The 23,643-nt window shown below is 39.9% G+C and overlaps 2 protein-coding genes across 11 annotated transcripts in view; one reads left to right on the plus strand and one right to left on the minus strand.

Annotated features, from left to right (window-relative positions):
• Positions 1-1,845: 1,845 nt before the first annotated feature.
• ANKRD37 (ankyrin repeat domain 37) lies at positions 1,846-12,480 on the plus strand. 4 transcript variants are annotated; one of them, XM_034771159.1, is made up of 6 exons: positions 1,846-2,343; positions 2,836-7,098; positions 7,439-7,591; positions 10,241-10,332; positions 10,872-11,101; positions 11,830-12,480. In XM_034771159.1, exons 2-6 carry the CDS (start codon positions 7,069-7,071, stop codon positions 11,841-11,843), a joined length of 519 nt encoding a protein of 172 aa, XP_034627050.1. In that variant the 5' UTR covers positions 1,846-2,343; positions 2,836-7,068; the 3' UTR covers positions 11,844-12,480. The 4 variants fall into 4 exon arrangements, with proteins under 4 accessions (XP_034627050.1, XP_034627052.1, XP_034627051.1 ...); XM_034771161.1 differs by having other exon boundaries at positions 6,880-7,098; XM_034771160.1 differs by lacking the exon at positions 1,846-2,343 and having other exon boundaries at positions 2,781-2,964; positions 6,880-7,098.
• A 100-nt stretch (positions 12,481-12,580) lies between these two features.
• UFSP2 (UFM1 specific peptidase 2) overlaps positions 12,581-23,643 on the minus strand; it is a 28,382-nt gene continuing 17,319 nt past the window's right edge. For 5 of the 7 annotated variants that reach the window (XM_034771145.1, XM_034771147.1, XM_034771146.1 and 2 more), the window contains 4 exons: positions 22,592-22,716; positions 19,912-19,988; positions 14,626-14,750; positions 12,581-12,841 (listed from right to left, as the gene is read on the minus strand). In XM_034771145.1, the coding sequence (XP_034627036.1) occupies positions 12,755-12,841; positions 14,626-14,750; positions 19,912-19,988; positions 22,592-22,716 (414 nt within the window). In that variant the 3' untranslated portion in view covers positions 12,581-12,754. Of the gene's footprint in view, positions 12,842-14,625; positions 14,751-15,598; positions 15,623-18,100; positions 18,272-19,911; positions 19,989-22,591; positions 22,717-23,643 lie in introns of those variants that run through there. The other 2 variants (XR_004645800.1, XR_004645801.1) reach the window with 2 other exon arrangements.

A 23,643-nucleotide genomic window follows, 5' to 3' on the forward strand; every position in this document is an offset into this window, starting at 1 on the left:
GTAGGGAAGGGAAGGGTGGAGAGCCCATCCAGGTGTCAGTGGATGTAGTGAATGGTATTGCATCACTAAGCAGTAGAGATTTTAATTTTATGTATTAAAAAGTTGACTGATAACCAAACAATGCAGGTAGGGGGAAGCAAGGAGAGGGCCTGGGGGATGAGAAAAGTTCTCTCCTTATGGGAGAAAGTGAAAATGGGCTTAGCTGCTTAACAAGTACCCAAGGTCGTAAAGAAAAAGGTTAGGAGGCACTGTGGTCTTTGCTCACAGAGCTGCTATGGATGGTCTGGTAGTGCTGACATAGTGAGTCCTCTGTCCAGTTACAGTTGCCAGCGATGCAGTGACCTATTGGCTATATTGTAGGTTTCATGCTAAATTTTCATTTTTGCAGATTATGTTCCTATTCCACTTCTGTATTCAGGGGCCTTGGAACATTTTTTCTAGTGGGGATGCTGAAAGCAGAAACCATGTCTTTGGTTGTTATTACTACTTCAAGCCAGGGGGTGCTGCCACTCCCCTAGTTCCAGCACCCTGTCTGTATTAAAGATGAGAGCAGCTGTATGGACATGTTTGCATTGCAATATAAACCTAGGTTCACACTCAGCCTCAAGCTTACTTCCCCTTCCATCTACACATAATAAATCACGCTAACCCAGGACCCTTGGTCCCAGGAGCCTGTGGGAATGGAGGGTCAGAGCCCAAGTCAAGCCATGACTCAGGCATGAACCCTATTGCTTTGCAGTGTAGATACAGCCCCGTTTGACTTGCGTCCTAGGAGTCTGCCAGAAGTATTCCAGAACATAGGCGCCGATTCTGTGGGTGCTCTGGGACTGGAGCACCCACGGGGAAAAATTAGTGGGTACTCTGCACCCACCGGCAGCCAAGCTCCCCTCCCCGCCCCACCTCACCTCCGCCTCTGCCTCCTCCCCTGAGCGCACCGCGTCCCTCCTTCTCCGACTACCTCCCAGCGCTTGCTGCCGCAAAACAGCTGTTTCACGGCGTAACAAGTTCTGGGAGGGAGGGAGAGGAGCAGGAACGTGGCGCACTCAGGGGAGGAGGCGGAGCCGGGGCAGTGATTTGGGGAAGGGGTTGGAATAGGGGCAGGGAGGGGGTGGAGTTGGGGCAGGGCCGGGGGCAGAGAGGGGTCGAGCAACCACCGGCGCCAGCAGAAGTCAGCGCCTATGTCCCACAATCCTATGCGCCTACTTCCTTAGACCTCTCTATCCCCAAAATCTCTAGTCTAGTCCATTGAAAATGGAAGCCACTTTCCCTTGGCATACAGCAGCAGCTCAGTGAGTTGCCATTAACCCTTCCATTGTCTCCTAATCACTGAGCTGCAAAAACACCATTGAAGAGCCACCTGCATTTTCAGTGGAGACCAAACAGAACAAGCATACCACCTCTTGGTCACGGGAGCACAGCCAGATTTTGGTGAATTTCTGTTGCAAGGCCAGTAAAACTGTGGACTATAGCAAAAATACCAGAATGACCACATGTACCAGCAGATAGCTAAAAAGCTGATAGCCTTTAAAATTTTCCAGAATGGTGACCAGTGCAGTGGAGGGAAGAGGGGGAGCGAAAAAAAAAGGTGCCACCTGTTGCGGCACTTTTATTGATGGGGCAGCGCTCCGGGTCTTTGGCGGCGCTTTTACTGACGGGGCAGTGCTCCAGGTCTTCAGCGGCACCTCGGCGGCGGGACCTTCACTCCGCAGGTCTTCGGCGGCATTTTGGTGATGAAGCTTCAGTGCCGCCGAAGACACCCGAAGCAAGTGAAGGTTCCACCACTGAAGTGCCGCTGAAGACCCGGAGCGCCACTCAGTCAGTAAAAGTGCCGCAGCGGGTGGTGCCTTTTTTCCCCACTCCCGGGTGAGTAAAAATTAAAAAGGCGCCACTTGTGCTTGGTGGGGGAGCGGCTGCTCCCCCGCTCTCCCCAGCTATGCTACTGGTGCAGGGAGCAGATTAAATGGCTCAAGAGTAAGTACAAGAAGAACAGAAACCAGAACCACACCTCAGTCAATTCAGCAACTTCATGCCTGATTTATGAGGGGTTTAACCAGGTGCTGGGCACTGCGCCCAGCATAGAGCTAACTGTGGTCAGCCAGGACAGTGCCTTCTGTCCCCTGAATCCGGCATGGGAACTGATGTGACCCCTCAGCAGGCTCCAAGTGAGGAGCATGAAGTGACTGTTTATTAAACTAGTCCAGAGCAGGCTGTGGGACAGGATCAACACCAAATTCTGGGTACATACTCAGAGGAACTGTTTGATGCTCCCCACCCCCAAGGAACACCCACTCACTGCCAAGCCTGCAGCAAATCCAGAGAAGACAGAAGCCATCCCTGAGCCCGGTAAGTTTCAAAGTTTATTACTACAATAATGGGAGGGTTTTCTACTGTAAGGACCAATGCAACAATTATGAGAAGGCCCAGCTACTGGTGTGTATCTACTAATGGCGGATTGTATCCCTGAGTCTTGGTGTCCCCCTCCCTTGCCCCCTTCCCACCACATGGAGTTCCACATCCCTGAGCGATGCAGTTATACCGACCTAAGTGCCAGTGTAGACAGCACTAGCTCTCCCAGCAATATAGCTACCGCCTCTTGTGGAGATGAAGCTGTTAAGCCTATAGGATAGCTCTCTCCCATCGGTTTAGAGCAACTTACCTTATTCATGATCTCTTAGAGGAGGGCAAACTGTGGACACACGAGTCCCATCAATGGCACTGGTGCAGTTAGGAAACCCCATTCTCTCAAAGCCAGCAATTACCTCAGGAATATCTTTACCTTAGGGTAAACCACACACCTGATAGCTTCGAAAACCTTGTCTGTCACTTTACCCACAGTTGACTTTCCTACACCAAACTGGTTGACAACAGAAGTCTGAGGTGGCCAGTTTCCAGACGGTTATAGCAGCCTGCTTGTGGACAGGCAAGGGTGCCCTCAAGTGTGTGTCTTTACACTGGAGAGTTAGGGTAAGCTACTCACAAAGATCCAGAAATGTGTCTTTCTTCATGCGAAAGTTCTAGACCCACTGCTGGTCATCCCGTTGCTAGCCATTTGCAGTGCTGTAAAGTGCTGTAAAGTGCCAGTGTAGACAAGTCCTCAGATGGGAAGAGTGGCTCCGCCCCCACCCATCCAGGAGGGCTATCAAAATTAAGTGGGCCATTGTAGGACAAAAGTTTTGTTAATTGCCCATCCACCCATGGAGTAAGAAGGCCTCATCCCATTGATTTAAATGCTGGAAGAAGCAAATAAAAATAGTGAACGAGAAGATTTTTCATCTCTTTGCTGTTTGAACTCTGACATGGGCAGACACTAGAAACAAAAGCAGAGTTCTCCAGGGTCAACCTGGGATTAGCCCTAAAAGAGATTCAGTTTTGACAGATTATTATATCTCTGTTACCTTTTGGAACCATAGACTGAACTCATTTGTGCATATATGTTGCCTGCTTTAAATTGTACATAACTCTCTCATTTCTTTTTCCTAGTTAATAAATCCTTATTTAGTTTATTATAGGATTGGCTATCAGCATTGTCTTTGATGTGAGATGTAAGGTACAAATTAATCTGTGGTAAGTGACTGGCCTCTGGGGCATGAGAGCAACCTGAATATTTTGTGATTTTTGGTATAAGTGACTCAATGGTAAGACTGCTATAGTGATCTAGGAGTTCCCTTTTGTTACTGGTGAAATCTAATTATAGAATATTCACCCAGTTTGGGGTGTCTGCCCTGCTTTTGACAGTCTGTCCTGTGGTTGGGATTCACAGTCGTGAACCATTCCAGACAGTGTTACAGGTGCTTTTAAAATAATCAGTTTCAAAACTCCCATTTTGTCCTCTTTTTTCAAGTGATGTTTGAAAGCTCCTCATTCCATTTTTGGCAGTGCAATCTGTTTCCATAGCAATGGAAAAAGCAGCCACCAGTAGAAATGTAAGAGGAATGCTTTCAGATATATGTGGCTAAAGCTGAGGGCTAAATTTTTGTTTTCTTCAGTAGCTCCAACAGATTTTAGGCTCCAACAGACTCGTAAAAATTCACCTCCATTAATTTTGTTAGAGTTACTCCAAGGAAGAATATGGTCCAATATGTCTAAACATACTTTGAAAATTTAAGATTTTGTTAAAGAGGAGTTTTTTAATATATCACATTAAAGACATTTTTTAAATTATTTCATTTGATAAATGGAATAAAAAGAACATTCTGCAAAAGCAATGACCCACTTCAGGAAAGTCAGTTATACTGGATTCCTACACTTCTTGGGTAGCTGAAGGTATGTGTGTGGGTATAATATAAAACTGCACATGTCTTATGCTATTCCTTATGCTCAGTCTCATTTCTTTATACATATGCAAAATATGTTAATACAGTATTATAGTTGAAATTGTCAATGCATAAGAATTTTTAAAAAGTAAGTTTCCACAGCCACTGTAACTTGGGCTTGTAATTGGGAGGCATTTTGTATTAGTGTATATAGTGCTAGACTTTATGTAGGAGTGGATTAAGATAGAACCTTGGTATCCATGTTTTACGATCAGTGACTGGGAGGAGTACAGCTGACTGATGCAAACCTGGTGCCTACTCGGGTGGGCTGGGCTTGGCAGGAAGATCAAGAATTTGTAGGTAGGAGGAAGATAAGAGACAATTTGTTGTGCAGGTGGCCAGTCTGGGAGGGTGAGATATTTTGGGTGAGGTTTGGCTTGAAGCCAGAACCTGTAGGGCAATGCAGATGTATTGGGGGCCTTAAAATGTGGGGTGATCCAGGCCCTATTTAGCCTTATATCCAGAAGTGAATTATACATCTGCAGTGTAGTTATGATTGCTGTGGAAACCATAATTTTGATTTTTCAGGTACCTGTGCATTTGAAATCCAAAGTGTTTTTTGGATGGAATTTGCTTGGTTTTGTGTGTGGGAATAAAAGACTGAATATAGTAATTGCACAGATGTGTTTATTTCAGTCTGAAATGAGAGAAGCAAAAATGCTCACAAATTGAAGTACATACACTAACTTGGTATATTACATGTGTATCTGGAGCTCTGCAGCTTGTTATATATATTCCACCTATTTTGCATAACTTCTGTTTATTTCAATATGTGATTTAATTTTCTAAGTAGGAAAGGGAGGATGAGAGAGATTATATATTAAAAATAAATGCATTGGTCTTGTAAAACTAAACTTCTCTTAAAGGAACATTGTTAAGGTTCGCAGGGATCAAATTTCACTTTTTCTTTCTAAATCTATTTACCATGTCCATTCAGTTTTGTTTTTCCAAAACAAATGATACAGTGATATATATATTTTTTAATTATGCCAGTAGTCAGGAATAACTTCCATAACAAACAAGAATGCATGTGTCATGGAGTCAAAAAAAGCTTGCTAAGGGAACAGAATTCATTTTAAAGTTTTAAGGCAGGAAAAGTTCCAGGCTATATTACAAATTGGAGACATGATTAAAACAGAGTTCAGTTCAGTCTGTACTGTAAGACTTTATTTTAAATACCATAGAATCATAGGACTGGAAAGGACCTTGAGAGGTCCTCTAGTTCAGTCTCCTGAAGGGAAACTGCCATGTAATTCAATCTCCTGCCACAGTTGATTTAATAGTGTAGACAAGACAGGAAGTTACTTTGAAACATGAACCTAACAAGTATTTTGTCCATACTAAACATTTTGACATGTCTGTGTTACAAAACTGTGCTAAAATAGGCCTATGACTGGGGAGGCCTATAGCATGGTTTCTTGAAGTATGATTGGTTTAAAACAACAAAACCCTGTCCACCACAGACACTGGAATTGCTCAGAGAATGCTAACTACCTCCATGTTTGAAAATGGTTGTCAAGCAATTGTGCTTGATAGCAACTATTTCTGAATAGGTTGTAGCTGTTCTATTTCAATGGATACAGGTCTATATATAATTTGATTTTGTCTGTGTGGCTTGTGACAACATCTGAACCTCAATGGCTTAGTAACTGAGGATCTGAAAATAAAAGTTCTATTTTGGCTAGATTTATTTTTAATAGAAATGAATTTGCAATTAAGGATTGGAACACAGTCCTTTCCATAAGTCACCAGTACAAAACCCAGCTCAGGTTGGTAATAACTTTGCCATAATTGTTGGCAATATCAACAGAGTCCAATGACAGACTGGGCCCATAGACAACTACTAGCTTCTTCCTAGAGGCAGTCCTTGAATTGGGAGATAGAAGATGATCTTGTTAATAGCCTGGCTTCTGTTGGTTGAAAATGATGGATCATATCAGTTTCCCCCTAATTCAGATCTGGAGAGGTGGCTCTCCACATCAGAGTTGAGATGCATTGGCAGGTCAGCATGGGCCAGCTTGCACAGCTGTAGCTAGTTATGCACCTATTCCATTTGCAAACTCACACACACACACGTTTTCAAAATAAGTGAATTGGGATAAACCACAGCAGATAAGAGAAGTGTGGGTCTTGCTTAAACCGTTCACTTCTGGATGAGTGTGACAGCAGGAGTTTTGAAAGAATCCTTCTCACGGAGAGGCTTTGTTTCACGCTCCCGCATACGTGCATGAAGAAGCATATGTCTAGCTATCTATAGCTTCATAGAGAGACCAATAATTAGTCTAGAGGAATTGTTTTTCTTCCTTCCTCTCCTGCGGCTGCAGCAGAAAGCGAAGGGGTGTGGGTCTGCGTGTGTGAATGTGTGTGATACGTGCCTAGCTGCACTATGCTCCATGGCCGCCCCACCTGCCACAAGCCCTGGGCTGCCCCGCCCTCCTTTGCGCTGTACACTGAAACACATGCTAGGAGAGCCCGCCCAGGACTGCCGGAGAAAGCATCAGAAGGAACCAATCACCGTACAAGAAGGCGGGTTGACCTGCATGTGCTCCTGTTTGTGTACGTGCAGGAGCCGGTTTCCAGCAGAGTGGGAGGGGAGTTCAGCACGGAGGTTCCTTTTTAGCGCTTGCACGGTGTCTGACGCGCTACATGCACTAGACAGAATCGGGGTCGGGCGTGCTGGGCTTCTCCTCCATTCGCCCCACCGCAGCAGCCGTCCCAGAACACGGAGTAAGTAATCCTCAGCCGAAAAGAGACAATGTGGATGATGCTGGATTGCAGCTCAGAGGTGAGGCTGAGGAGTTTGTACCGTTTTTCCGTGCATTGTTAGAAGTCCAGGTGTTGAGTTGTTTGAAATGTAGTTTTACCACTATTGTCTAAACCCAAATCCCACTGATGTCGGCAGGATTTTGCCAGTTTCTCTCTCGATTTGGTGCTTTGCGTTCCAACAAAGCTAATAGCCTGGTTCTTTCAAGTTGAAAAGCCTATGAGAAAGGGGCATAAACATTAGATGATCTGTTGGTTGTCTGTGAAGGGGAAGTTCGGGGATACTTTCAGATTTTTCTGCTACAGTATAATTTATCTTTTAGATAAATGTATTTTTAAAACACTTGTTTTCCCTCCTGTAGTCTGACGGCTTGAGCCTCCTGCTTGAGGCGGGGACTGGGGTGAATGCACCCGCAGATGCCTTTGGTCAGTCCCCAGCTCACTTGGCTGCTTGTGGAGGACAAGCTTTTTTCCTACTCTGGCAACTGCAAACAGGCGCTAATCTCAACCAACAGGTACAAGTAATGCCTTTTTGTTTCTTTTGGACTGCCTTATTCCAATGAGGCATGTTCTTTGTATGAAAGGTATATTGTTTATGTAAATCTTTAGTTGTCACAGATTTGATGAGATATACAGACTAGTTGCCTGTGATTATTTGTTGCATCTCATCTATACAATTTATTACATGAAAACAGGTGTCCTTTGAGGACTGGGGAAGAGATGTTTCGTGCAATCAATAATCAGTTGTAAACACTTTCAAAATAGGCTCTTCCTCATGTAAAATGTACTTTAAAATTCATTCTGGTTAGTTTTCAGAGTAGCAGCCGTGTTAGTCTGTATCCGCAAAAAGAACAGGAGTACTTGTGGCACCTTAGAGACTAACAAATTTATTAGAGCATAAGCTTTCGTGGGCTACAGCCCACTTCCTCTGATGCATATAGAATGGAACATATATTGCGGGGACACACACACCCTCCCACCCACCCACCATGAACAGGTGGGAGTTGTCTTACCAACTCTGAAAGGCCAATTAAGTAAGAGGGGAAAAAAAAACTTTTGAAGTGATAATCAAGATAGCCCAGTACAGACAGTTTGATAAGAAGTGTGAGAATACTTACAAGGGGAGATAGATGCAATGTTTGTAATGGCTCAGCCATTCCCAGTCCTTATACAATCAACTCAGGATTGAATCTAGTTTGCATATCAATTCCAGCTCAGCAGTCTCTCCTTGGAGTCTGTTTTTGAAGTTTTTCTGTTGTAAAATAGCCACCCGCAGTCTGTCATTGAATGACCAGACAGGTTAAAGTGTTCTCCCACTGTTTTTTGAGTATTATGATTCCTGATGTCACATTTGTGTCCATTAATTCTTTTGCATAGAGACTGTCCGGTTTGGCCAATGTACATGGCAGAGGGGCATTGCTGGCACATGATGGCATATATCACATTGGTAGATGTGCAGGTGAACGAGCCCCTGATGGTACGGCTGATGTGATTAGGTCCTATGATGATGTCACTTGAATAGATATGTGGACAGAGTTGGCATCAGGCTTTGTTACAAGGATAGGTTCCTGGGTCAGTGTTTTTGTTCAGTGATGTGTGGTTGCTGGTGAGTATTTGCTTTAGGTTGGGGGGTTGTCTGTAAGCGAGGACAGGTCTGTCTCCCAAGATCTGTGAGAGTAAAGGATCATCTTTGAGGATAGGTTGTAGATCTGATGATGCACTGGAGAGGTTTTAGTTGGGGGCTGAAGGTGACACTAGTGGTGTTCTGTTATTTGATTTTGTTGGGCCTGTCTTGTAGGAGGAGACTTCTGGGTACTCGTCTGGCTCTGGTCAATCTGTTTTTTCACTTCAACAGGTGGGTATTGTAGTTTTAAGAATGCTTGATAGAGATCTTGTAGGTGCTTGTCTCTGTCTGAGGGATTGGAGCAAATGCGGTTATATCTTAGAGCTTGGCTGTAGACAATGGAACGTGTGGTGTGTCCTGGATGGAAGTTCCAGCTTCCATCTACAGCCAAGCTCTAAGATACAACCGCATTTGCTCCAATCCCTCTTAAAACTACGATACCCACCTGCTGAAGTGGGTACAAGTACTCCTGTTCTTTATTCTGATTAGTGTGTGTTCAGATTGTTTTGTAGATATATAGGACCCCTGTCAAATCTGAAACTTTGTCTGATTTTGCACATGGTAGAGAATTTTAGTATCCCTTTTATCCTGTCAGGGTCTTGGGAATGTTCACATTATCTCCTTCCAATATATATCAAGGTCTGTTATGGACTCACACTTATCTCAATAGCAGAAAATTTTGGTGATTTCCTTGTATCTCTGCACTTTGCTATGAATGGTACCATTATCTCTTAACTCTGTGTTTTGCTAGCAGATCCTGCTGCGTTGATTAGTGAATGAATGTGGATATGTAGCAGAGGTGGATGAGACACTGATGTGTTGATTAGTGGGTGTGGATATGTAGCGGAGGTGGGTCAGAAACTGTTTTCACATCCCTCAAATATTTTCAAGTGTTCAATTTTTTTTTTTTTTTTTCCTCTCTCAGCTCATGATGAAAAGTCAATCTCTAATTTTCACAGACCAAATTGTTTTCAGATCAGGTCAGTGTTTTGATAACTTTAAAACATTTCACTTTGATTTGACCATTTAAAACTTTTTGTTTTAGTTTAATTAGCTTAAATTTCTACAGGGAAAGTCATGTTGAATTGGAAAAACAAGAATTTTCATTTTGAAAGTGTCAAACAAATATTTTGTTAGTTTCTAAACTTTGAAATTTGTCAAATCCAAACCTATTTTGTGAACAGTTTTTTGGTTTTGATGAATTGGCATTTTCTGGTATTGAAAATTTCCCAACTAGCTCTGAGTACACATTTTGTAGAAAAGCTTCTATAGGAGATAAAGGTTTTGCAACAGATTTTGCACATAATCTGGTAGCAGCTTGTTATATGAATAAAGAATATTCTAAAAATACTTAATAGCAGCTGCTGTTTGTATTTAACTGGATATACATACTTTCTGACCCACCTTTCTGACTTGCATCAAGATTGTGTCATATAGAGTTCTGATGTTTGTGATGGTGCTCAAACTGGTTAATCTCTCCCTGCCACCTTATTAAGTGATTATGATATACTAAGGGTGAAATTCTATTTTATGTTTTTAGGATTGCCATGGAGAAGCTCCTATTCATAAGGCAGCTAAAGTTGGGAGCTTGGAGTGTCTTGCTCTACTCGTTGCCAGTGATGCCAGAATAGAGTAAGTCAAAAACTACATTTAACTAATTCAAATATTAGCCCTCAAAGAAGTTATTCATGTAACTTATTCTGCTATAATCTTAACATATATGAACATGAAATGTATGCTAATACAAAACTTTGTTTCCTGTTCAAACTATATTGTGGTAGTTGGAATGCAATGTGCATATTTTTAATAAGTGTAAAAATATGGTGCAGCCATTACATGTATTTATCATGATCGTCCACGTACTGTAAAACTATACCATTGTCTTTCACTTTTGGTTTAGAGAAAAACCTCTTTACCATAGCAGCTAAGAGGATCTTACTGGTCATAGCTCCCTGGTTGGAGGAGCTTTCCATTTCATCTATTGGTTATACTGTTCTTAAATCTTATACTTGAGACAATTTCTTTGGTCTTGATTTTTTTGGTAGCTTATTTCTCTGCTGCAAATATTTTTGCACTTGAAATAAAGATGTATTACTGAAGAATTACAATGACTGCCTCATCTTACATAGCGACGATTTGAAATTAGCTGTGTGTTAACTTTTGTGTTTCAGTTTGTGCAATAATGATGGACAAACAGCAGAAGATCTTGCATGGGCTTTTGGATTTCTGGAGTGTGCCAAGTTCCTCACAACTGTTAAACATACTCAAAATATGAAGCTAAGAGAACAATCTAGCTGCTCACTTAAAGACAATTGTGGTTTGCCAAGAGAGGCTTCAGCTGGACAGAAACGAGCATATGGAATTATGGGACCCACAAACAGAAAGAGGAGGAGATCAGATGGTATGTAGTTTGATAGTTTACAAATTAAACACTTAGCCAGGACTGGTTTAATACATATCAGAATATTTTTAAACCAAAATCTCAGACTGTCAGTAGATATGTAGTAGTGGTGGTGAGGCACGGCCCTTCAATGCATCCACATATACCTATGTGGTAAGGCTGCTATTCAGTCAAAATATGAATGTTGCATAGAAGAACATGCAGCCACGACACGTGTGTGTTTCAATAAAGGGCCAAATTAATTTTGTGCATTGGGTCAGGGTGGATTGATTTTAAATCAAAGCTATTTAAATCACTGATTTTAATCATTAGTAAATCAACATGAAGGTAAGCTTGAAATTGAATAATAGCTTTTAATTATTTTTAAAGGTTTATTCTTATTGGTTGGTAACCCCTTAAAACATGTTGATTTGCAAATAAATATAGTCTTTTTGTGAACCAGGAGAGTGTGCTATATTTATACATATTAATTTAAGCAAGCATAAACCTTAACTTCTTACTAGATTAATTTTTTCCTTGTGATTTGTGTCCATCTCTACTTGGATGGAAATTTCAAATTCAATTAAATGCACAAAACAACATTTTAAAAAATTTAAATACAACTACCTAGGTTTTAGGTAGAAAGAGAGAGGGATGCATTAAACAGCCATCCTATACTATAGCCAAGTGTTTTGATAAATCCAGATGTATACTTCTATTTTGTAAAATAAGCTCTTTTGTTTGAACAGATATCACATCTTAGACTGCAAGTGGGAAAATCCATAACCCTGTAAAGAATCTGTAAGAAGAATCTGAAATCTGCAAAAAACACCATTATTGGTCTATGAACTAAGCAGCCCAATATTTGATTGTTCTGCTGTTTCCTTCTGAGGAAGAGGAAATCTTGGTTACTTTTGCTTCTTGAAGAAGACATTTTTCTAGAATACTTGTATTCGCACAGGTGTGTGTGTGTGTGTGTGTTCAATTGTAGACTATGTATAATAGGGCAGCCTCTTCTCTGGTAAATAGCAAAACAAAGTTGATACTTAGCACATACAGTGTTTCTCTCTGTGCTATAGGAGATTAACATTTTGATTAAGTGGCATTCCCTGCCTATCACGTTGTTGTGTGATATTACTGGCTGCTGTCAAACAGTTACCACACTTCACTACAGAGAGGGGTCTATTGGTGCCCTAAGGATAGTTTAGGGTCAGTTTAAAGTCACATTTAATTCTGCACATCTTACTAACGAGCCGTCTTTGCTTTTATGAGCAAGAGCTGCTTACATGAGTAAACGTTAAAGGACCAGCCCCTAAATTTGTAAAGCACTTCAGGAGCCTTCAGAAAGCAAGAGACATTACAAATATTAGATTATCTTAATTTTGGCAATTGAGATAAAGGTAAACTCCTTTAATTAAACTTGTCTATACAAAAATGCAGTTGAATCTGATTTATTCTTCCATTTTTGATTTTTATTTAAAAAGACATTTTATACTTAAATTGCTGTGTAAAGAATTCAACTAGCATTTTTATTTCAACTTTTGACTGACAAAATACCATTTAAATTGAAAATAAGTAAGTTTTCTAAAGCTTATGCATTTTATTTTAAATAAGCCAGCTCTGTCTATATCAAGTCTTAAATTCTGGATTAACATGATTTTTTGCAATTGGAATTTAAATAGTCTTTGGTCGCTGAGGTAGGCAGAGGTTGTAATAAGCATCCTTGCTCCAAAAGTCTGGGCCCTTCCATCCACACCAACCCTGTACAGGAAAAATCAAAATAAAGCCATTTCTAAAACAGCTGTGCATAGCGGATTTGGTCCATGAGTACTGTCATACTTTTCACAGTTTTTGTAGTTTTCATAATTCAGTATATGCATAAATGGAACAGGCTCCATTTTTTGACACAAACAGCTAGAAATTATGATGCTGTTAAAATTGAAGTCTAATAGCAACATTATCTTCTGCCTTATGTTTTGTTGTATTTTTATTCTTAATCACATCACACTGTATTTTTATAATTGAAAATAACTGAAGTCTAATTTTTACAAAATAGTGCATATACTTAAGGTGTGTTCTTGGAACTTTACAGCGTCCCAATTTAGAGCCCACTTCTGCAAACATTTATGCATGTACTTATTTATAACATTAATCGTTTTATTCAAATCAGTGAGACTGCTCAGGTGCTTAAAGTTGAGTGCATTTGTAAATTTCTTCAGAAATTAACAAGTTAAGAGTAGGTGAAGTTTCAATTAACTGTGGAGTTCTATTGATATGACTAGACCAGTCTCAGGACTTGAAAAATTACCAGAAACCTACCATACTAATCCAAGGCAGCTGCAAAAGTAAAGGGGGCTCCCAGAATAATTCAAGGACAGTATCCAACCTCAGCTATTGGGAAGGGAGAGCATGCTGGATGGAATTCATACTAAAGTGCTTTCTCACCATTCAAAAATCAGCCCCAGTTTAGTAGATGTGGTAAATCTGAAGCTGCCTTTCTCCTGCCTGGCTGTTAAGAAGGAGCCCTCTCTTACCATAGCAGCAGTAGGCTCTGAGATTGGGATCTGGTATTCTGCAATTATGCCATTCCTAGAGCCTCACAATTTTATATTATAAGATATTCCTCCTCTCTGAATAGTTCAAATTTCTACCCCTCCTGCTGCTGAGTTTCCTGGAGCAGCTGGCAGAATGAAACTGATACAATTCGCTGCCCTCAATTTCATATCTGCCTATAAGATAAATAGAACCTGAGCCTTATTAATTACACTCTGCTACTACTTGGCTTTACTATGAGCAACAGCAGAGGAACTGGAGCCATCTATCTGCAGATTCAGGAAGATGGAATTGCATGGTTTATCTTCCAAACTATAAAGACTAGACACTGAGCCCAAATTTGCATGTACTTCTTTTAAAGGAATCCTGATAGCTAAATATCTTTTGTACTGATACAGACAAAAGCTAATTTCATGGAAACTCTGTCTAAAATTTTAATATTAACATATATATAAACGATTCTGTACTAGACACAAGGTGTAGCATCAGGGATATTCAGTCCCGAGGGAAGTAAAGAGCATTCTTTCTTACTGTTAAAAAACAAAACAAAAAAAACTATGTTCTCTCAGACACTGCACCTCTTCAGTCATTAAGCTCCACAGGCCAGATGTAAGGGTATGCTGTACTGGTACATTCACCTGGGCTGTGGGCTGGCCACGATGTGGGATCAGCATTTTCCTTGCAGTGATAGTGTCCTTCTTCAGTCCAGGGACTGAGCAACCTCAGTAGGGCTGAATTATATATAAACTGACCCTAACCCCTAAGGGGCTGAAAGAAGTTTGCTTACATGCGAGAGAGAGAGAGAGAGAAAGTGAGTGTGTGTGTGTAGTAGATATAAATAAATCTACATGTTTGTAAAAAAGATTACTTTTAAGAGAAATTAAAATTATGCAAGTAAAAAATAATTCCAATGCTATCGCTCCAACACTGGTCATGCCATATAACCGTTTATTAATGTCGTAAGTAGAAACTAAATGAAGTTAAAATCTCACCTTTTCCAAGATAACATGCAGATCTTCTGCACCAGTGTAATGTGGGTCTAGAATCAGAAATTTAATGTGTCCTGTAACCTCATTCCATGCCACTCCTAGTATTGTGTGAGCCAGAACGCCTCCACCTGGATTGGAGAAAATATATGCCCTTTCTAAGATTTTGTACAGTTTGACAGACTTTTTTTCACCCATACATTTGTCAATACTTTCTATTAGCTGCCCGATCTATGAGTGAAGTTTCATTCTCTAGGCTATAAAAAATAGTAGGGTAACTGCATTGTGTAAGATCCTTCATGGAATAGGATAGCCAAAATAAGGACAAAGTTGTAAAACCAGAGTAGTTATTACCACAAAGAAATAATTTTACTTAACCATTTGATCTCTGCTCTCTCCCAATTCAGCAGTGAGAATTATGATTCCACACCACCAGCTGAAATCATGAACATTTTGAATACACCAGTTATGCCCAGTCTATATAGAAATGGTCAGTTCTAGAAGACCTCAGTCTAAGAAACTTCCCAAAAATAAAAAGACTAAATCAAAAAAATATAATTGGTAATTTGTGAGCAATAAATCAAAAGAGGAGAAAAAGAAGGGATACGGTATGTATAACCAGAGCACAACGGTGTTTAGTTACTAGATACAAAGGTTAACATACACAAGTCTAAAATGTTAAAACCATGAGGATTAGGTGTAAAAGCCCATAAAGGGAAATATCACTTGTCTGTTTCTCACCTCTCCAACACAGTTAGGCTACAAACTGGGTGACTAGACTGAGTTAAGTAGGGACTAGAAGAAACTAAATAATATGTAAGTATTTCCTTTCTCCTACACGACCCTGGTCATTCTGGACATTAAGAATTTCAAAAGCAGTATTCAAAATCAAATACATTAGAGTGAGTACTGAGAACCACTTGCCATGGTAACCCTTGAAAAATCTTCCTGATTGCAGCATACCTCCTCCAAAGATGGTATCTGTAAATGCCTCAAGATTTCCCTATAATAGCAAGAAAGGATTTTTAAGTGGCCTTGTATAATCTCAATGGGGAGGCACCTCCCTATCTGGCCAAAGCTACATGATCCAGCACACTGCCAGAATGGTCCAAGACACCTGGTGGAGGGGCACCCTTTTAGCTTGGTAGCTTTCCTTAATTAATTCTCTCAACAATCATGCCACAGAAGCTTTGGAAGCCATGAGCATCTTTTCTTAGTATCTCCATACAGGATGAAAATCACTAGACAGATGCAGTTTAGAGGAGGTAATAAGTTTCAGAACCCATCTACCCATCACTGTTTCCATAGGTTCTCTGAGGACTTGGGAAGGAGCTGAATTTCTGAGTCAGGATGTCTGCTGTTTCCCACTCACTAGCTCAATGAAGATTAGGTGCAGGAAGAATGGTTTCTGGCTTTTCTTACTCCAACTTGCAACAATGGGAGGGGACCTCTTGCTGAGTTGGCCCTCAGCTCTACATGCAACTGGTTGCCTTGAGAGGACCTGAGAGTCCACTTCCATAGAATACTGCTCTGATGGTTCAGTGTGGTGGGACCAAAGAAACTCCACAAAAGGGAGTATAAAGGAGGAGAAGCCCCACAAGAAAGGGTGGGGATATCAGTATGGGGGAGGGGAAATGATAGAACTTTCAAAAATTGTTTTATTTAGGGTCCTTGAAAGCCTGCAGTTAAGGCAGATGGGGCCTTTGGTGCTTCCACTAACAAGGCCAAGCACAGTGCACATCCAGATGGAAATTCCTTGGGATTTCTGGAATTTAGCACAATAAAACTAATGCCCCAAAGGAGAATTAAAAATGATGGTGGGGGTTTTACAAGCAGAAATGAGGTTCCCTCAAAAGGGCTTACGCCAGGACTGGTAAAGCCACACTAGAATCAAAAGAAAATGTAGGCAGATGGGATATTAGTTTTCACAAGACGAATTGATATGGGTTGGGAGATGCAGATTACAATGGGCCACATGCATTGAACCTATCTGAGATTCCTGAGGCTGGGGCCCTTGTGAAAAGCTCTCATACTGAAGCTTCTGAAGAAAAACACAAGAGACCCAAGACTGAAGATTGTAAATTTATAGAGCAATTTCTACTTGCTGCTGATTAGTGGGTAGCACTTATGGATAGCTTTAGATGGAGTAGGGAAAGAAAGATTAAAATACCAAAGGAACTTCTTACTGACAAAGCACTGCCATATTCTGTCAGGTCAGAAAAGGTGAGAAGAAGGTAAATGCCAAAAATCAAAGCAAAAAGAATAGTTAAAAAGCATATAAAGAAGTTTCTGCCTGCTAAGAAACAGGCAACTTTATCTGTCAGCCAGAACTGACCCTCTTCTAGGGAGTTGAGCCGATACATTTTGTTATAATTTTCTCTACCTCTATCTTATGGCAGGGTGGTCAATATTATCCAGAGTTCAGACAGATCTGGATGATGATATAAATCCTTGTCCATAAATATGTTAGGATGGGGAATATGATTACAATAAAAATAAGATATTTATATTAAGGCTGATTTAAAAAAAATGTTTTTCTGTACTTTTTCAAAGCACCATTCCCCTTCAGGACAGTATCAGTAAAAATTCAAATGTTCTTAAAATCCAAATTTCCATACCCAGGTTACCAACATTTAAAATTATTAAAATATTTCATCTGGTTTTAGGAAAGAAATTTTTGCTAAGGAGTGAAAGCCAATAAAATGCTGCTCTTTAATGCTCAAGGGAGTTACTCCTGAGCAATACAAAATAATTCTCTAATAGTGCTGCTAGTGCGGGGAGCAGACTATTTTGTAAAATCAGAGTAGCTGGCCCATCAACCCTGGAATGAAAAGTTCAAAACCTATGTTAGTCTCTTGAATTTAAAGAACATCATTCAGACTGACCTCAGCAAGCCTGCTCTATACTAAGTTTGGGGACCTAGATCACCATGAAAAGACACCAGCCAAATCAGCTTTTTCTGGTCCTTCATCTTAGAGCAGATAAAAGACAATACTAGGGTGCGTACCTGAACTTCGTTAATCTTGCAATCTCCCTTACTGCAGAGCATGTGAGGGAGATTCCCACACCTGAGACATTCTTTTTAGGTGACAAATTGAGGAACAGTCCCAGATTGAGGTGTCGATAGAGGTTTCAGAACAAATTGATAAATTAAATAGTAATAAGTCACCAGGACCAGATGGTATTCACCCAAGAGTTCTGAAAAACTCAAATATGAAATAGCAGAACTACTAACTGTAGCACGTAACCCATTACATAAATCAGCTTCTTTACCAGATGACTGGAGGATAGCTAATGTGATGCCAACTTTTAAAAAAGGCTCCAGAGGCAATCCTGGCAATTACAGGCTGGTAAGCCTAACTTCAGTATCAGGCAAACTGATTGAAACTATAGTAAATAAAAGAATTCTCAGACACATAGATGAACATGATTTGTTAGATGACAGTCAACAGGGCTTTTGTAAAGGGAAATCATGCCTCACCAATCTATTAGAATTCTTGGAAGATGTCAGCAAGCATGTTGTCAAGGGCGATCCATTGAATGTACTGTACTTGGACTTTCAAAAAGCCTTTGTCAAAATCCTTCACCAAAGGCTATTAAGCAAAGTAAGGAGTCATGGGATAAGAGGGAAGGTCCTCTAATGTATCAATAACTGGTTAAAAGACAGGAAACAAAAAGGGTAGGAATAACTGGTCAGTTTTCAGAATAGAGAGCAGTAAATAGTGGGGTCCTCCAGGGATCTGTACTGGGCCCAGTGCTATTCAACATATTCATAAATTATCTGGAAAAAGGGGTAAACACTGAGGTGGCAAAGTCTGCAGATGATACAAAATAAATCAAGACTATTAAGGCCACACCTGGCTGTGAAGAGTTACAAAAGGATCTCACAAAACTGGGTGAGAGGGCAACAAAATCACAGATGAAATTCAATGTTGAGAAATGAGAACTAATGCATATTGGAAAACATAATCCCAACTATACATTCAAAATGATGGGGTCTAAATTAGCGGTTACCACTTAAAAAGAGATCTTGGCGTCATTGTGGATACAGTAGTTCTCTGAAAACATCTGCTCAATGTGCAGTGGCAGTCAAAAAAGCTAACAATGTTAGGAACTAATAGGAAAGTGATAGAGAAGAAGACAATAAATATAATGCCACTATATAAATCCAGGGTATAACCACACTTTGAATATTGGTCTCCCCATCTCAGAAAAGATATATTAGAAATGGAAAAGGTACAGAGATGGGCAACAAAAATGATTAAGGGTATGGAACAGCTTCCGAATAAGGAGAGATTAAAAAGACTGGGACTTTTCAGCTTGGAAAAGAGCTGACTAAGAGGGAGTATGATAGAGGTCTATAAAATCATGAATAGTGTGGAGAAAGTACAGTAGAACCTCAGAGTTATGAACACCAGAGTTACGAACTGATTGGTCAGTCACACACACACCATTTGGAACCAGAAGCATGCAATCAGGCAGCAGCAAAGACAAAAATAAATAAATAAAGCAAATACAGTACAGTACTGTGTTAAACGTAAACTACTAAAAAAATAAAGGAAAAGTTATTTAAAAAATTGACAAAGAAAGGAAACTGTCTTTGTGCTTGTTTCATTTAAATTAAGATGGTTAAAAGCACATTTTTCTTCTGCATAGTAAAATTTCAAAGCTGTATAAGTCAATGTTCAGTTGTAAACTTTTGAAAGAACTACTATAACATTTTATTCAGTTATGAACATTTCAGAGTGACGAACATCCTCCATTCCCAAGGTGTTCGTAACTCTGAGGGTCTACTGTAAATAAGTGTTATTTATCCCTTCACATAACACAAGAATCAGGGGTCATCTGATGAAATTAATAAACATCAGGTTTAAAACAAACAAAAGGAAGTACTTCTTTACACAATGTAATCAACCTTTGGAACTTATTGCCAGGGGATGTTGTGAAGGCCAAAAATATAACTGGGTTAAAAAAAGAATTAGATAAGTTCACGGAGGATACGTCCGTCAATGGCTAGGTATGCTATCCCATGACTGCCAAATGCTGAATCATGCAATAACTGCCCTGTTCTATTCATTCCCTTTGAAGCATCTGGCATTGATCACTGTTGGAAAACAGGATACTGGGCTAGATGGACCAATGGACCCAGTATGGCCATTTTTATGTTCGGGTTGTTCTGGATACCTAGAAGTTCATCTGTATACACTCACTAAAGTAGTGTATATGAAAATAAACCTTGACAGAAGTGACCAACAAACATTCTTTGGCATTTTTCAATAGTGAAAGGCTTACCAATCATAACTGGAGTTCCTTCAGTCTTGAAATGATTAGCAAGTTCTCTTCCCTGAGAAGCTAGCTCAGAACCCTGGCTGTATAAGAAACACAGCATTAGATTATCCTCTTTATTAGGTTTAATTTCCTATTTATCTCTTTCACTATTTAGCCACATAAATTTGTAATTCCTATGCTATATAATGAGAATTTAAAAAAATATATTTTATTACATCCCCCCTTCCCTCCGCCCCCCGCCCCATAGCACTGTAGCAGGACCAGGAGTTTTAGAATATAGAAAAACCACACTGGAGTAAAACTTTACATTTCTGCTCACACAAGCTGGTGCAACTACCCAATATAATTTATAGAGAAGAGTATGATGAGTTCTATCCAATTCAGACAGTGTCACTGAAAGATGCCTATTGGGAGCTGTGCCTCACAGTGAAAAGAAAGATACCATGACAACAGCTTCATGATGGCTTCAAACTGGAGGTTTAAGGGAAAAGGTTTAAGAACTTCAACTAAACAGCTCCAGGGTTCTCTCAACCAGAGAGAAATCTACATTCTTATTTAATGGCAAAAAACGTTGTTAACAAGGAGTTAAAGTTGCCTGATGGCTCTTGCCTGCTCCCGGGGGGGGGGGAAGAGTTAAGGCTTGGGCATTTACCATAACTCTGCATTCCCTGGTTTTTAGAAGTTTGAGTTTTGCTAAACTTAACGTTCTGGAAGAGCACAAGCTATCACTGGGCAAGCATAACTCTGTGTTAATGAAGTATTTGTCATTTAATCTCCTAAGTTTTTTAATTGAAAGAGAAATGTTTTTTGGTAGGAGTTAATGTTCATTTAGGCAATGATAGTTTTCACCTATGTTTGCAGTTGATGTGCTACTATGGCTAGTAATAATCAATATACCTAGCTTTTATACAGTGCTTTTCATCAGTAGATCACAAAGAACTTTACATCATTATCCCCATTTTTGAGATGGTAAACTGAGGCACAGAGTGGGGAACTGACTTGCCCAAAGTCAACCAATCCCATGGTCTTTGGGCCCCACAGATCCTGGCAAACGCATACAGATAGAGAGAGGCTCAGACTCTGCCAAAAGAGGCAGCCCCAGATCCGGGCATACACATGGGAGGGAATGTGGAGCTGGCAGGATCCTCTGCCCCTATTCTCTGCAAGTCCCCCATCACACAGTCTCATGTCTCCCTTCCCAGTCTCCCACTCCTTCCCTCATGCTCTATTGCTCCCCCTCACCTGACCTCCAAACCCTCTCCTACCCGCACATCCTCAAGTATTCCCATCCCCATAATTGCCCCCTCCTTGCTGAACCCCAAACTCCTCTCCCCTGATTCTCACCTACTCTTCCACCCCAATCACCCTCCCTTACCAGTGAGCATTTGCATGTGTATTTATTTTCTTTTCAAAAATAGTTTCAGTGACTTTCTGAATATTCTGCAGTACTCAGATAATACTTCCCAAAACAAAAAACCCTTACCAGAGTCAGACTGGAGCAACATGCCTCCTTTTTATTTCAGATTTCTGCTTAGAGTAGACTTAAACTCAAAGAGCCTTGCCAGTGCTCAGGTTTGGTGCCTGCAATATTCCTCCTTGAGCCACTCAGGCCTTACGAGGCATAGCTGACTTTCAACTCCCTTAGCTTATATCTCTATACACGTGCAGTGGAATCCATTTGGTGCATGAGCACTTATACCCTGGGCACTGAACTCAGGCTACCAACTCCCTTTGCACATGCCACTGACCAATTTGCAGTCATTACAAACTGTTGACTAACATACACTGGCTACCAAACATATTCATTATGCTGATTATAACCACCTGCAATACATATATTTTAAACATTTAAATATACATATTACTATAGCAACTATATAGCCTAGATTGTTGTAATCCTGTAATTGTTAAAGCCTGCACCTTTGTTATAATCCTGAACACTTATGCTAAGTATCCCATAACAGCTTGCATTAGCTGACATAAGCCTTGGATTGAATAGCTAGGAAAACTCTAAAGTATCAGGAGGGATAATTATTTCTTTATAACGACAGGAAAAGAGCTGCCCACACAAGTCCATTAAGTGCCTTCCTCCCCCTTAGTACCTGGAATGCACTCAAAACAAAGATAAGAGTGCATCATAACCTGGAACACATTGGGCACACCATGGTACCAGAACAAACAAGACAAAAAGCTGACTAAATGACGTATATGATATACTTTTCTGGTAAACATGTAGGGTATAAAAGGATGGCTTTAGCGGCATAACTTTGGAGAACACCCTCTTAGCGTAAGGTGAATGTAACATTGCTGCATGGGACTGCTCTTCAGAGACTGGTATCGTATAGACCCTTTTTCCTGTACCATATTAATAAACCTGACACTGGTTATTTGATCTCTTGAGTATCTCATAACAAACCAGAGTACTGTCAAGCAATTGACTATACAATTTATCAACAAAACTTAGACCCAATCCTGCAAAGACCTCTGCACAGACAGATCCCCTGTGCCTGTGCCTTACTTCAGTGGGGCTGGGTGCAGGGGCCACCTGCAGAAGCTTCTTGCAGGATTGGGGTTAATATCCTATTACTAATAGTCTCTTAAGTGATCCATTCTTCACCACAACTCTTTCCCCCAATAAAGAATTAATCACTGAGACACAAAACTAACAAATATTAATTCTTACCTGACAAACAGTATTTTTGAAGTTATTCCTAATAACTGGTTCAATACAAGTTGTACCTCAACAGAGCCAATCCACTGCTGCGACCCAACAAATGCAGCTGGTTTGTCTCCAACATCAACAAGTGCCTTTGTAACACACATCCCATAAAGAAAAAAAAGAAACAGTATGTAATGGACATTTTTACAGTTTCTACCTATAATATCCACTTAATTCACATATACTGTAATATTTCTGGAACGTAACTTGTCAAAAGCAGGCAAATATTTACTGAATGCAGTATGATTGAATATTTAATGAAACAAAAGATCCTGTTTAAAAATGGTAACGTTTTTTCTGTTTATGTCAGAAACATTTTCTTTTTTCAAATACCAGCTGGGAAATAAATGTCACTAAATGTAGCTTGAAGAAAAAAATGGTCAAGAAGAAATATTACTATTTTCTTAAATTTTGCAAAATTAGAATAGAACTACAGGCAAATATTTCACACAAATACTAGTTATATATTGGGTCTAACTTCTTGTTTACATTTAACACACTTTTCCTGGAATTCCCTTCAACATGCTTATATCTGTTAGGAGAGTATTTATAATATATTATAAATTCTGTGCATATAGCCAATTACAGTTTGATTAAAAAAATCTTAACTGTATATTTAATCTACAACTCTTGTGATTTTTTATTTTACATTCACTGTAACTTTATTCAAATTCTATTTCTTACATAAAATACTGAAAATTATATACATATCTTGATTCTTCTCAAGTGGGTTAACAGTCAACATTTTAGCTACCTTCTACTTTTTATAATCTGATAAAGATTCAGATAGAAAGCCCAGTATAAGTGCTAAGTATTATTGTAGTCTAAACACTTTCAAGATCACTATGCTGCTAAAATTGTTAAATAAACAAATTAACCCAAAACAATATTTTCACAAGACACTAAAGATAAAAGTTTCTGCTGGATGTACAGAATGCGCTAATCAAACATGCATTGTTTCTCCAATGGTACTAACGTACCTGAACATATAAGACACACATGCATACCTATCACAA

The sequence above is a fragment of the Trachemys scripta genome, chromosome 5, assembly GCF_013100865.1.
Source record: "Trachemys scripta elegans isolate TJP31775 chromosome 5, CAS_Tse_1.0, whole genome shotgun sequence".
NCBI lineage: Eukaryota > Metazoa > Chordata > Testudines > Emydidae > Trachemys > Trachemys scripta.

What these genes read in the sequence shown, in the direction of transcription:
- ANKRD37 (XM_034771159.1), top strand. Translation starts at nt 7,069, where the DNA reads ATGTGGATGATGCTGGATTGCAGCTCAGAG. An exon ending in GCGCTAATCTCAACCAACAG is followed by an intron (nt 7,592 to 10,240) that starts GTACAAGTAATG and finishes TTATGTTTTTAG; the next exon opens with GATTGCCATGGAGAAGCTCC. An exon ending in GCCAGTGATGCCAGAATAGA is followed by an intron (nt 10,333 to 10,871) that starts GTAAGTCAAAAA and finishes TTTGTGTTTCAG; the next exon opens with TTTGTGCAATAATGATGGAC.